Source organism: Eleutherodactylus coqui, chromosome 4, assembly GCF_035609145.1.
Source record: "Eleutherodactylus coqui strain aEleCoq1 chromosome 4, aEleCoq1.hap1, whole genome shotgun sequence".
Lineage (NCBI taxonomy): Eukaryota > Metazoa > Chordata > Amphibia > Anura > Eleutherodactylidae > Eleutherodactylus > Eleutherodactylus coqui.
The window spans coordinates 205,349,071-205,362,293 of NC_089840.1; the positions used below are offsets into that span (position 1 = coordinate 205,349,071).

Here is a 13,223-nt window from a genome sequence, read left to right on the forward strand (position 1 = left end):
CAGAAGTTTGCATATTCTTTTGGTGGCATCCCCAGTGGGAGGTGTGATGTAGAGATTTCTGTAACTGAAGATCAATTTCATTCATCTGACCTGGCCTTCCAGAAATTGATGAGCTTGGTATCAAAACAATGTGATTCGGTATATGGAACTGTTTTTCAGACAATTCTAGAACAAATCTGCTGAGTGTGACTCTGCCCTGCTGAGTGTGACTCTGCCCTGCTGAGTGTGATTCTACCCTGCTGAGTGTGATTCTACCCTGTTGAGTGTTACTCTGCCCTGCTGAGTGTGATTCTACCCTGCTGGGTGTGACTCTGCCCTGCTGAGTGTGACTCTGCCCTGCTGAGTGTGATTCTACCCTGCTGAGTGTGACTCTGCTCTGCTGAGTGTGATTCTACCCTGCTGAGTGTGACTCTGCCCTGCTGAGTGTGATTCTACCCTGCTGAGTGTGATTCTACCCTGCTGAGTGTGACTCTGCCCTACTGAGTGTGATTCTACCCTGCTGGGTGTGACTCTGCCCTGCTGAGTGTGATTCTACCCTGATGAGTGTGACTCTGCCCTGCTGGGTGTGACTCTACCCTGCTGGGTGTGACTCTGCCCTGCTGGGTGTGACTCTGCCCTGCTGGGTGTGACTCTACCCTGCTGGGTGTGATTCTACCCTGTTGAGTGTGATTCTGCCCTGCTGTGATTCTACCCTGCTGAGTGTGATTCTACCCTGTTGAGTGTTACTCTGCCCTGTGGACGATTGCTTGTTCTAGGCGGGTTTACATTTTATTTCTATTTTCTAAACACTTGTTAAATTATTTGTCCTCCAACATTCTTCATAGCTTGTTAAACATGTTTATTCATTATTTTGCATGATAAAGTCAGAAAGATAGAGAGAAAGTGAACAATTAATGAATGATGCATAATAATCAACGTTTATTTTTATCAGGCAGACCAACTTTATTTTAAAAACAGTCATTTAATTTGTTGCACTAGGAACACAATTCTTAACTACAATGCTGTGGCTTTCTTGGACACATATTTCCGCATCTTGCTGTCTATTTCTCAGACAATGATTTTTGTAATTTTGTGGTAGTTTTCTTGGACATGTCTCTCTTCAGTTTTGTGGTCGTTTTTCTTCACATTGTTTTTCACACCATTTCCGTGGTTTTCTTGAACTTTTCTTTCCGCATTTTTGGTGTTCTTTTCTTGGACACTTTTTTCTGCGGTTTTGCCATCGTGTCCTTTTTCATTATTGTTCACATTTTTTCTGTTGCTTTCTTGGACATTTCTTTCAGCAGTTTTGTGGTTGTTTTCCTTTACATTGTTTTTCACACCATTTCCGTGGTTTTCTTCAACTTTTCTTTCCGCATTTTTGGTGCTCTTTTCTTGGACACTTTTTTCTGCAGTTTTGCCATCGTGTCCTTTTTCATTATTGTTCACATTTTTTCTGTTGCTTTCTTGGACATTTCTTTCAGCAGTTTTGTGGTTGTTTTCCTTTACATTGTTTTTCACACCATTTCCGTGGTTTTCTTCAACTTTTCTTTCCGCATTTTTGGTGCTCTTTTCTTGGACACTTTTTTCTGCAGTTTTGCCGTTGTTTTCTTTTTCATTGTTGTTCACATTTTTTCTGTTGCTTTCTTGGCCATTTCTTTCTGCAGTTTTGCGGTCGTTTTCTTTTACATTGTTTTTCTTACTTTCTCCGTAGTTATCTTGACCTTTTCCTTCCGCGCCTTTTTCTGCACTTTTCTTGTTTTTTTCTTTTTCTTCACAATCATCAGGATCGTCAAAAAGTTTAAGTAACTCTAAGTAGTCTGAAAGATCAACTTTTCCTTCATCGCTGTCACTATCTTTTTTGCCACTATCGTCTTTACTGTCGCTACTGTCAGTACTGTCAGTATTTTGCGCAATCATCTTGTGAGGGCATTTAATAGAATGATCCTTCTTTCTCACAACTTTCGTAACGCAGTCTTCTTTTATGGCAATGCAGATCTTTGGATTGTATCCTATTGCCACAGAATCACTGAAGAAGCAAAAACATGAAAAGTCATCCATACAGACATGGCAGTGCTGTTTATTTATGAATTAGTTTGTATAATGAGCAGTCTGTTTTGTCCTTACTAGCTTCTTCAGGGCTTTTTCACACGGGAGTATGTGTAACTACGCTTGCGGCTACGGAGCGTCATTGTGCATGAACAAGATAAAAAACTTTTTTTTTTTTTACCTTTCAAACTTGAGTTTGAAAAAAAAGTGGGAAGATCGGTTCTGCCCTATCTTTCTCATGTGTCATATTAACTATATTTGAGAAAGATAGGGCAAGTCTTATCTTTTCTCGGGCGTAATATTCTCACTCAAGAGTACTGCTAATGAAAACAAAATCATTGAAATCAATAGGTTCTTTATTATCTGTTTTTTTCATTTTAAATCACGGCCACATAACGTATTTGCACGTGGTTTTGCATGTGGTAAAATACCACGTCAATTCATGAAGCTTAGAACACATTAATTTCAATGGGTTCATCCTCTTTTCTTTTTTCTTTGAGCACGGTTCACTGCCTCTGTTTTGTACGCATTTGCACACCACAGAGCCCATAGAGGTCTATGGGAAGTGCGCAAATGTGCACATATGTATGCGTGGATATGCACAATACGCTGCGCAAACCCACGCACACCAGCACCTCCTGTGGTTTAATAGCTATTTAAGCATTGTGCGCAAAGTAACCTCGTTCACGCCGCAAAACAGTTGCCCAAGAGCGAACGTATTTTGCAATATGTCCGTGTGAAGCCGCCCTAATGGCGCAAAATGTTTTTCCGTTCTGCCTCAATACATTTTAACAGTTATAAATTTTTCGATTTTTTTTTTTTAAATTGACATCTCCTTAGGACTCCCTCACGTTCACTTTTTTCTCATGGTTTTCTAATTCTTGTATAAATAGCAATAAATTGTCATCCTTTTTCACAACTTTTTTACAAGTCTTTTCTGTGGTACCTAATTTGTAGCATTTGTTATAGTCATTTTTTCTGGCATTTTTAAAGTCCTATGAAGAAGACTAATGGGAAAAAAATGCCATTGACACAAAAACTGCAAATAAAGACTCCAAAACTCTACATTAAAAACATTCTTTAATGCCATGAAAAACCCAGCATTTTACCAAAAAATGCTGTGTATGAATCCACCCCCCGAGGCTTTGATCTATGTATGAGAGGAATTGTACTTTTTAGGCATGATTTCAGGGTACATATACATCAGGCTAATTTCACATGGGTGAGTGTGATGTCGGGCAGTGAAACTGGCCTGATGTCACGCCCGCCAACATGCAATTTCCCCGCTGATGCCAGGCGTTCTTGTGTTACTTCAGGGAAGTAGTGATCCTCCACCCCGGCTAATGATCACAGAGTGTTTCCCATTGTTTTCAATGCAGTGCTGTGCGACCCCATGAAAACAATGGCTGATACAATGGCACGCCCAAAGATAACCCATGCTGCAATTTTTTTTACTGCACCTCGATGCAATGCGGGTAAAAAATAGCATGTAATTACGATCCCATTCAAAAGAATGGGGTTTATATTCATGTGAGATTTTTGTGTCTCGCAACGCACAAATCTTGTTTGATTTTCATAGCCTAAGGACTCTTTCACAGCATATCAATTTTCGGGCGGCCGTGTCAAGAACACAGCGCAACCGAAAATCACGTGAATGGAAGCACAAATCTGCCTTTGTGCGTCAGTTCAGACGGCCCGGGTCTGGCGCATATATACACTGAACCCGAAATGCTGTCGAGCACGGGGAGACAGTTTAACTCTGCTAAACTTTCTCCCCCTCTCTGCCCCTTGTTAGCTGCCAGCAATGGGAGGGGACGGGGCGGGAGCTTAGCAACTAGCTCCCCCCCCATTCAGTCCTGCCCACTCCTATTGCAAACAGCCGGCAAGGGGCAGATAGGAAGTAGGAAGGGGGTGGGAGTTTAGCAGACACGCTGTTAAACTCCCTCCCACCTCCCCTCTCCAGCAGCTAGGTCTATGGGAGCCTCTGCCGTATTCCGGCAGTTGCTGAACTATCTTTCCTGGCCAGCATAAAAGCACCGAAATGCACATCGTATATGCTACCTTGGCCGGCTGGGCGCTTTTACGCCATAGGAATACGCCCATCTGAACTGATACATTGTACACCAGTGCATCAGATGGGCAGCGTATATCATCCGGCCATGAAAGCGTGGCCAATATACGCTCGGGTGAATGAAGCCATATCGTGTAATTTCTAGCATTTTTTAAAGGGTGTTCTCATACAGCATGTATTCGCTGAGCGCTGTCCACAGAGAAAAACCCACAGCAGATACACAGGAAATGCATTGGCCAAATCCACAGCTCGAAATGTTTTCTTGTGTTTTTTCTATAAGACTTGCAAAATGCAAATAAATGCAAGTTACAAATGTAATGAGTTGAACAAATACCATAATAATTGCTAAGAAAAACACTGGAAACCCCAACAAATGCAGAAGAAAAATGTATGTGAAGGAGGCCTGATTGAAACCTTGGTACTCTTGTCTATTAGTGGTCTCTGATAGTGCAGCACAAACACATGCAAGCCAGCTGTAATATCAGACAAAGCCCATGGATACGGGTGCTACTCTTTTTGGAAAAGAAATTTTTGTAGGAAAAATCTCATCCACACTACAGAAAAATCTGAAAAGTTGATTTGCGGTGTGCATTTTGAATCTGCAGCATGTCAATTTATACTGGGGATTGGTGGGAAATTTGTTACAGATTTTCTGCAGTGCATGAAATGGCAAAGTCCAAATCTGCAACAAATCCAAATAATTGCGGATTTTGCTGCTGATTAGCCATGAATCTGCTCCAACAGCCACAGGTCAAGGCACTTTAAAATAAAAAAGCAGAAACAATAATAATAAAAAAAAAAACACTTCACTTACCTTCTCCATCTTCTCCCAGTTCCTGTGCAGTCTTGCCTGCCCCCCTCCAGTCTATGCTTTCTGATCACCAGCACTGACATGTCCCATCACAGGCTGCAGTGTTTACATGGGAACACATGTCATCACAGAAGAACAAGAGAGCAAGGTAGCAGACAAACCTCTGTAAGGAGCGGGGAGAAGATGAAGAAGGGAAGTATATTTTTTTAGACTGCTCTGCAGCAACAGTTCCGAAAAAAACTATATACCAAAATAGCAGTGGATTTGCCGCTGCAGCATTTCCTGCAGATTTGCTATTTCCAGGTGAAATTTTGGCAGCAAATCAGCCCTGTGTGAACATACACCTAAACGTTCCTTCACACTGGCAAGTGCAATATCGTAACGAGAAAATCGCAGCAATATCGCCTTTGTGCTCATGCGATGTCTGAGCGTCAGTGATTCTATTTCCTGGAAAATAATCTCGCATCACAATAGGAGTTTCTAATGTTAAAAACGCATCACACGAACAGCACAAGTTTGTGCGTTGCAATGCAATAAATCAGAAGCTCCATAGAGAAACAGGGGTGAGAAAAAAAGATTGCAAAACGCAGAAAACCCTAAGGCTGCCTTCACACAGGCGTACATCGGCCGCATTTTCATGGCCAGCCGATATATGCCAGCCATCTGCTGCATTGGTTTCCACTGCAGGTGTTTAGATGGGCGATTTTCCGCTGCGTAAAGGCGCCCGGCCGGGAAAGATAGCGCTTATGGCGCACATTCTGCTGGGCGCTTTTACACCGGCCAGAAAAGATAGTTCTGGAACTATGCTCCGGCTGGAATACGACGGCTGCTCCCATAGACTCATATGAGAGCCTATGGGAGCTGCTGGAGAAGGAAGGTGGGAGGCAGTTTAGCAGCTTGTCTCCCACCTCCTTCCCTTCTCCTCTCTGCCCCTTGCTGGCTGTCTGCAATGGAAGGGGGCAGGTTGGGGCAGGAGCTAGTGTGCTAAGCTTCCTTCCAGCCATTCCCCTTCCCATTGCTGGCAGCCGACAAGGGGTGGAGAGGGGGCGGGAGTTTAGCACACTAGCTCCTGCCCCGTCCCCTCTCCTTGCCGAGAGTCGACGAGGGAGCTGACACGGGTAGCAGAGCTAAACTGTCTCCCCTGCCTAACGGTATTCCAGGTGCGGTATACAACTGATGCGTTTGGTTGTCTGAATGGGCGTTAAAATGGGAGTTGCAGCTGTGACTTGGGCATGGCTCCCTCACGTTCACACAATTTTCAGCGGCACTGTGGCCATGACACGGCCAGCTGAAAATCTTTATGCCTGTGTGAAGGCAGCCTAAAGTAAAATACAATCTCCATGTGATGTTAGACGTATGTCCATTCCCAACATGTAATCTACAACTTACTCAGAGCAGCACTCAACTCCTTGCTTGTAACACGTGCATTCTTGGCAATCAGTTGTTTTCCACTTTGAAAAATAGGGATGCATGGACCCGTGTTTCCAGCAGCCTAGTGATACAGAATATTGGAAGCACATTTACTTATGAAATATTTGGCACATTCTATTAATATTTGAGTAGTCACAGTATTAACCAAAGTCCTTGAGCGAGCATCGCTGTTCTTGAATAACTGCATTCTCGTCTGAGCAGGCTCGGGGGGGTGGGGGTGGGGTGCAGCGGGGAGCGAGGGGCGACGGGGGAGAGAAAGATCTCTCTCTCCCCTCGCTGACCCCTGCCGCCCCCCACTCACCCTCAACAACCCCCTCCCCCGAGCCTGCTCGGACGAGAATGCAGTTACTCGAGAACAGCGATGCTCGCTCAAGTAACTGCCTTATCTGAGCGTGCTCGCTCATCTCTAATAGCTTCACATACCCATAGGCTAGAATAGGTCAAACAGATAAAAAGTCCATATATTTAACCATTTTTGAGCGCCTACACTCTTGTGCTTTTTTTTTATGGGAGAGTGCACACAGCCAGATAGAACACGATTAGTTTCCAGCACAGCATCGCATTACAGTGCCAAGCGAGATATCAGCGCTCTTGTGTATTGAAAACAATGGGGTCCATATTTGTGCATCTCCCAACGCACAAATCTCGTGCGATTTTTTTATCGCCCATGTGAAGTCGGCTTAAAGGGGATAAAAAGTGTTAAACTACAAAATTTTATTAAGCAACAAGAGTTTACAGTTAAAAACGTGCACTATCGCATAGAAATGTATGGCTGTTCAATGGATACATTTTAAACATACACAGGTATGCTTAAAAAGGCATACGTTTGTATATGTTTTTTCATGTACGTTTAACGTCTACTTTCAAAGTACATGAGAATCCTAATCTGAACACCGAGTGTTGTAAGTACTGGCAGGCACATCAGGCTCATGATACATACACTTTATAGTGCTCACTATTTAAAGCCCTGGAGAACTTTTTTCGGAAATCCATCCACATTTTTTTAGTCCATAGTTTGCCGTTAAGGGTGAATGCCCACAGATGGAATCGCCACGCGTTTCACACTGCGGAAAAACATGCATGAATTCCACAGCTATTTGGTTCTATTGAATCTAATAGCTTTCTGCCTGTGAAATGCTCACCTGCGGAATTCTACTGCGGATTTGCTCAGTGGGAAATAAATCGCAGCATGTTTTATTTGCCGCGTATTTACTCCGCGTGAGGTCTCCATTAATATAGTATTATGGAGACCGTGGAAATCTGCGATCACCAGTGGACACTTTTAGTTTTTAAATGCTGTACTCGCGTGGCATAAATCCGTGGGCGTATCCTATTACGCTTGTGGGCATGAGCCCTAAAGGTTTATTCACACGAGTTATTTCACGTCCATATGCTATTTGTGTTTGCAACTGACCACACATGGAAAGTACACTGAACTATTACACTGAATGGAGCCATGCATAGATGTTTTGTTTTTTTTACAAAGACCAATGGTCCATGTAAAAAATGTGCAGCATGTTCTATTGTGGTCCATTTCGCCTAACAGAAGTCACCCATTCAAGTTAATGGGTGCGCAAAATGGAAAGAAACAGATTGCATCTGTTTGTGCTCCCTTTTACAAGGATCTTTGCTAATCAATGCTGGCAAAAATAATTGGACCCCATTCTATTTTTTTGGTGCACAAGAAAAAAAATGGACAACACATGGATGACACAAAGTAAACAAAAAGGATACATGCAATGCATGTGGATGCAAAATGGACTGACACATTGATTAACCCTTTCCAATGCAATTTTTATCCTGGTTTTCCTAAGGAGCTTACTCTTTTTATGCTGTTATACAATGGCACTCTATGCTGGCTAAAGCCAGTACTGTATGAGGTGACGTGTTGGATTGGCTCCGACACCAGAGTGGCTGGCAATATACAGTAAGAGAACCCCGACGGGCGTCTTCCAACATTGGAGCTGTACAGCCTAATGCCTTTGGACGTCCGACAGTGGATTGGAAAGAGTTAGGGCTGCCTGTCCACAGGCGTAGCGATATTCCGCAGCGGAGATCCACCGCCCGGGAGCAGGTGAGAGCTAGCAGCTCTCTGTGCTGAGCCTATCTGACAGATAGGTTCACCGCGGAGAATCGCGGCATGCCGCGATTTAGATCCCGCGAGCGGAGAATCGTTATGATTCTCTGCTCGTGGACGCCGGCCCTGTTTTGCTATGGAAAGCTTCAGACAGAGTGATTCACTGGTGATTTACCACCGGCGAATCATCGTCCGTGGACAGGAGCCCTAAAAGTGGTTGGTTTTTCACAGACTAAAATTGGACATACTTGTCTAAATAAACTCTAAGTAAGCTGTACAGAAAGAAAAACCTTGACTGCCCTTCTCTAAAACAGTGACAAACGGTTCACAGGTTGTGTGTAGTATTATAGCAAAGCACTGTTACAGACACAATCCACAGATGTGCTACTTTTTCAGAAGGAAGAAGTCATATTTTTCCTATAAACCCCTTAATATCACCCTCTGGACAGGAGCTTAAATTGACATATAAGTCTTTATCTGTGGGGATGATTTCCTGTTATTTATTTTTCCTCAATACTTGTTTCTTGGTGCTTCTTAGCTGATTTATTTATTAAGTGAGAACTGTGATCAGTGATTATAGTTTACCTACAGTGCCTTATTTGGAGTGGTCTGGGATATACCCCTCTTATGATAAATTTAAGATGTCTCCTCTGCAACCTGAACCAATGATTAGACAGAGGGTGTGTCCCAGACTACTTCAAATTAGACACTGTAGCTAAGCTATCATCACAGCTCTTTTAATATAGATGAGCTGAAAAGCAGCCAAGAAACAAGTACTGAGAAAAAATATATAGCAGGTAATCATTCCTTATAGATACAGACTTGTATATCAATTTCAAACTCCTCGCCTGAGGGTCACTTTAAATCGGTTGTGTGGTTTCAAGATAAAACATTTTTAAGGGCTGGCCATGAGTTAAAATAAAAATAAGAAAGCATACTCACCTGTCTTTTGCCTGCTGGGGCACAGTTTACTGGCTTCTGCTGCCCTGTCCCCATCCTCCGCTGCTGGAAGTCATGTGACCGCTGCAGCCAATCGGAGATCACAGCGGCAGCATCCCGAACTCCTAGCATCATAACATCCAAGATGTAAGTGATGATACCAGGAGTTCAGAAGGTGACACTGCGGCCCTTGATTGGCCCTAATGGTCACCTGACTTCAAGTGACTTTTTTTGGACTGTTGAAAAATGTGGGCTGCAGTGCTTTAAAAAATCTAATTATATATTATTATAATACATTATGTATAATGTAAATCATTAGCAGAGGTAGTCCAATGAATGCAGTAAGTTTGCACAGCATAAGTTTTGATCCGTCTGAAGGGTAAAAAAGACAAAGATATCCACTTCCTCTCCAAAAAGCAAAAAAACCCAAATCCCTCTAATGGATGCCAACTGTATTCCTTTTTTGATCTAGCTGTTTTATGAATCATCCAAAGAATGTATATGCTATAGTTGGCATAGAGCTGCTTCCCTTTCAGCCATCCTCTCCTTTGTAGCGAACCTGGGAACAAATTCTGGTTATTAGAGGGTTAAACTAAAGTGTGAAGTTAGCTGACCTGTTTGTTTTGTTCCTCTCGGCACCATTTGATTGCGTTGCATGCTACAATCACTGTAACATGATGTTACACAGAGCCCAAGGGCGACCACAACAGCCACAATTAAAGTCTGTAAAACAAGATTAAATATGCTGTTATCCTGGTTGGGTGACGTGGATCCTTTACAGATGGGTTAACATTACAACCTCAATGCAAATATAGTCCATTTGTGTGGTAGATTAGTAGCATTTCTTGCACTTCAGTAAGGCTGCCTGTCCACGGGCGGGTTTTCATTGCATTCCCCGCGGCGATAATCCAGCCGCAGGGAACGCAGTGAAAGCTCTCTATAGCGTTGCTATGCAGAGCGCTTCCCCCTGTCCATGAGCGGAGAATCATTAAGATTCTCTACTCGTGGGCGGCAATTCGCAGCATGCTGCGAATTTACCACAACTCTCCGCGGTCAGCCTATCTGTCAGATAGGCTGACAGCGGAGATCCGCCTGCTGGCTCCTGCTCCTGGGCGGTGGTATCCCTCGGCGGATCTCCGCTGCGGGATACCGCAACACTCGTGGACAGACAGACTAATGCTGCGTTTGGATGTAACAATTTGTTCAAACAATTACATTGACTGTGAATGGGGTAAAATACAACCATTTACAGAGCCCGACTCATTCAGAGCAAGGACACGTTCATATCACGGGGACATTTTTGAGCCCGTATTACTGATAAGTGTCCAGGTCTGACCAGAGGCTTACTGGCATGAAGTATCATAGATTCTTATGATGCTGTGCGTTTTGTTTTTCCAATTTATAAAAACTTACAGAGGGCAGGAAATGGTTAAAAAATACCGAAGTCATAATCCCCTCTCTGATCCCCTGGCAAGTGAGATCACTGTCGTACCCAATGTAAATACAGACCGGTGGTGAAGACAGGAGCGGCGGCACTGGATCGGCACAGGATCAGATTACTAAGTATACTTTAATTCATTATTTTTAATCATTTCTTGCCCTCTGTAAACTGTTCTATAAATTTGAATGCCCCTTTAATCTAAGCAAAATTATATTGTGTGATAGCCTAGTAAACATATTCTGTATGGTATTAGTTACACTGAAGAAAAAATTCTGCAAATGCTTAAGCCTCATGTCCCCCGCGGATTTGAATTGCGGAATCTGCGCGGAAGATCCGCAGTTCAAGCCGCCCATAGGGAACCATGGGCGCCCGCACTTGAATTTACACATGTGGATTTGTTTTCCGGATTCTGCATGTGGAAAACAAATCGCGGCATGCTTCATTTTAGTGCGGATTCCATGTGGACAGTTTCCATTGAAGTCAATGGAAGCCGTCCGATTTGCGGCAAAGCAGTATTTTAAAAATGAAAAAACCTGTATTGCGCATGTTTGTCGGCGCCTGCGGACTGGTACGCAGGGTCCTCAGCCGTAGGCAGGTTTGGATTCCGCTGCAGCAATCAGTATATGACTTGAATATGACTAGTGTCTATTATAATATGAACAATATATTTTTCTCAATGTCCCAGCTTTAGGCTGGAATCACACATGCAGGTTTTGTAGAAGTTTTTGATGCAGTTTTTTGTAGCCAAAGCCAGAAGTGGATCCAGTGGATGGAGAAGCATAGGTTCTTCCTTTATTATTCCCATTCCTTTTAAATCCACTTCTGCTTCCCCTCTTCTCCTCACTTTGGGCTTATTGCATCCCCCACAGCAAGGAGAAGACTGAATACAGAGCTGGTCATGCAAGCGCACTGGCACTTCATTCATTTTCAATGGGACTGTGGGAATTGACAACGGCAAGTGACTGAGTATTTCCATCAGCCCCATTGAAATAAATGGAGTGCCAAACATGCATGCTCAGCCAGCGGTCCATTCATTCTGATGTCACTGTATAAGGCAAAAGCGTCCCTGCAGTGACAGGCAGATGGGGACACATATCCCCCACTTCAGAATTCGACAGCGGTCTCAGCAGTGAGATCCCTACCAATCAGCAAGTTATCCCTTACCCTGTGGATATGGGATTACTTGAGATTCTGGTACAACCCCTTTTTTACTCTAGTAAATGTAAAGTTATACACTGGAAAGTACATATCACCATTACATTTAAATTGGGAAACACTTGGTATGGGTGAATGCCCACGGACGGAATTCTACTGAGTTTCCTGCGGCGGAAATCTGAGCGTGAATTCCACAGCTATTAGGTTCTATTGAACCTAATAGCTTTCTGCCTGCCAATGCTCACTTACGTAATTCTGCCGCAGATTTCCACAGCAGGAAATAAATCGCGGCATGTTCCATTTGCTGCGGATTTACAGCATTAATGGAGACCGCGGAATTCTGCAATCACTCGCAGGCACTAAATTGTTTAGAATCGCAGTACTCATGCAGTGTAAATCTGCGGGCGTATCCTGCAACGCTCGTGGGCATGAGCCCTTAACTGATATGGAAAAGGAAAATAAGTCTATGATAAACTTAAATTATAGTAACTAGTGTCAGACAGCTGCTGTTAAGGCAAATAGAGCATGGGGTGCATCAAAAGAGGTCTAGGGGCACATGACAAGAACATTGTTCTTCTTTACAAGTCACTGGTCAGATCACACATGGAATATTGTGTACAGTTTTGGGCACTGGTACTCAAGAAGGACATAATAGCGCTTGAGCGGGATCAAACACGGACAACTACAAAACCCAAAGAGGTTATCAAATTGGGATTATTTAGTTTAGAAAAAAGACAGCTGAGGGGCGACCTAATAACTATGTATAAATATATCAGGGGATAATACAGAGATCTCTCCCATCATCTATTTATACCAGGACTGTAACAAGGGGGCGCCTTCTACATCTAGAGGAAAGAAGGTTTCTACACCAACATAGAAGGGGTTTTTTACTGTAAGAGCAGTGAGACTATGGAACTCTTTGCCTGAGGATGTGGTGATGGTGAACACGATAAAAGAATACAAGAAGGGCCTGGATGGCTTTTTTGAGTGCATCAATATTACATGTTATAGTCACTACTAGATTACTAGACATGGTTATCCACAGATTTGTTTTTACCTTCTTATGGATCAACACTGCAGGCAGAGGCGTAACTTGAAGCTCCTGGGCCCCAATGCAAAACCTGTAACAGGGCCCACAACTTTATTCATAGTACTGGGCTCCCTATATGGAGAAGAGAGGCCTTATGGCCCCCCTAAGGCTCTGGGGCCCGGGTGCATCCTCTGCATCCTCTATAGTTACACCTCTGACTGCAGGATAATGAATTTAACTGAA

The 13,223-nt window shown here is 43.4% G+C and overlaps 1 protein-coding gene across 3 annotated transcripts in view; it reads right to left on the minus strand.

Moving 5' to 3' along the window:
• Positions 1-815: 815 nt before the first annotated feature.
• Positions 816-13,223, minus strand: part of LOC136625959 (myb-like protein X) — a 30,640-nt gene continuing 18,232 nt past the window's right edge. For all 3 annotated transcript variants that reach the window (XM_066600592.1, XM_066600594.1, XM_066600593.1), the window contains 3 exons: positions 9,969-10,077; positions 6,297-6,399; positions 816-2,005 (listed from right to left, as the gene is read on the minus strand). In XM_066600592.1, the coding sequence (XP_066456689.1) occupies positions 1,048-2,005; positions 6,297-6,399; positions 9,969-10,077 (1,170 nt within the window). In that variant the 3' untranslated portion in view covers positions 816-1,047. The remainder of the gene's footprint in view (positions 2,006-6,296; positions 6,400-9,968; positions 10,078-13,223) is intronic.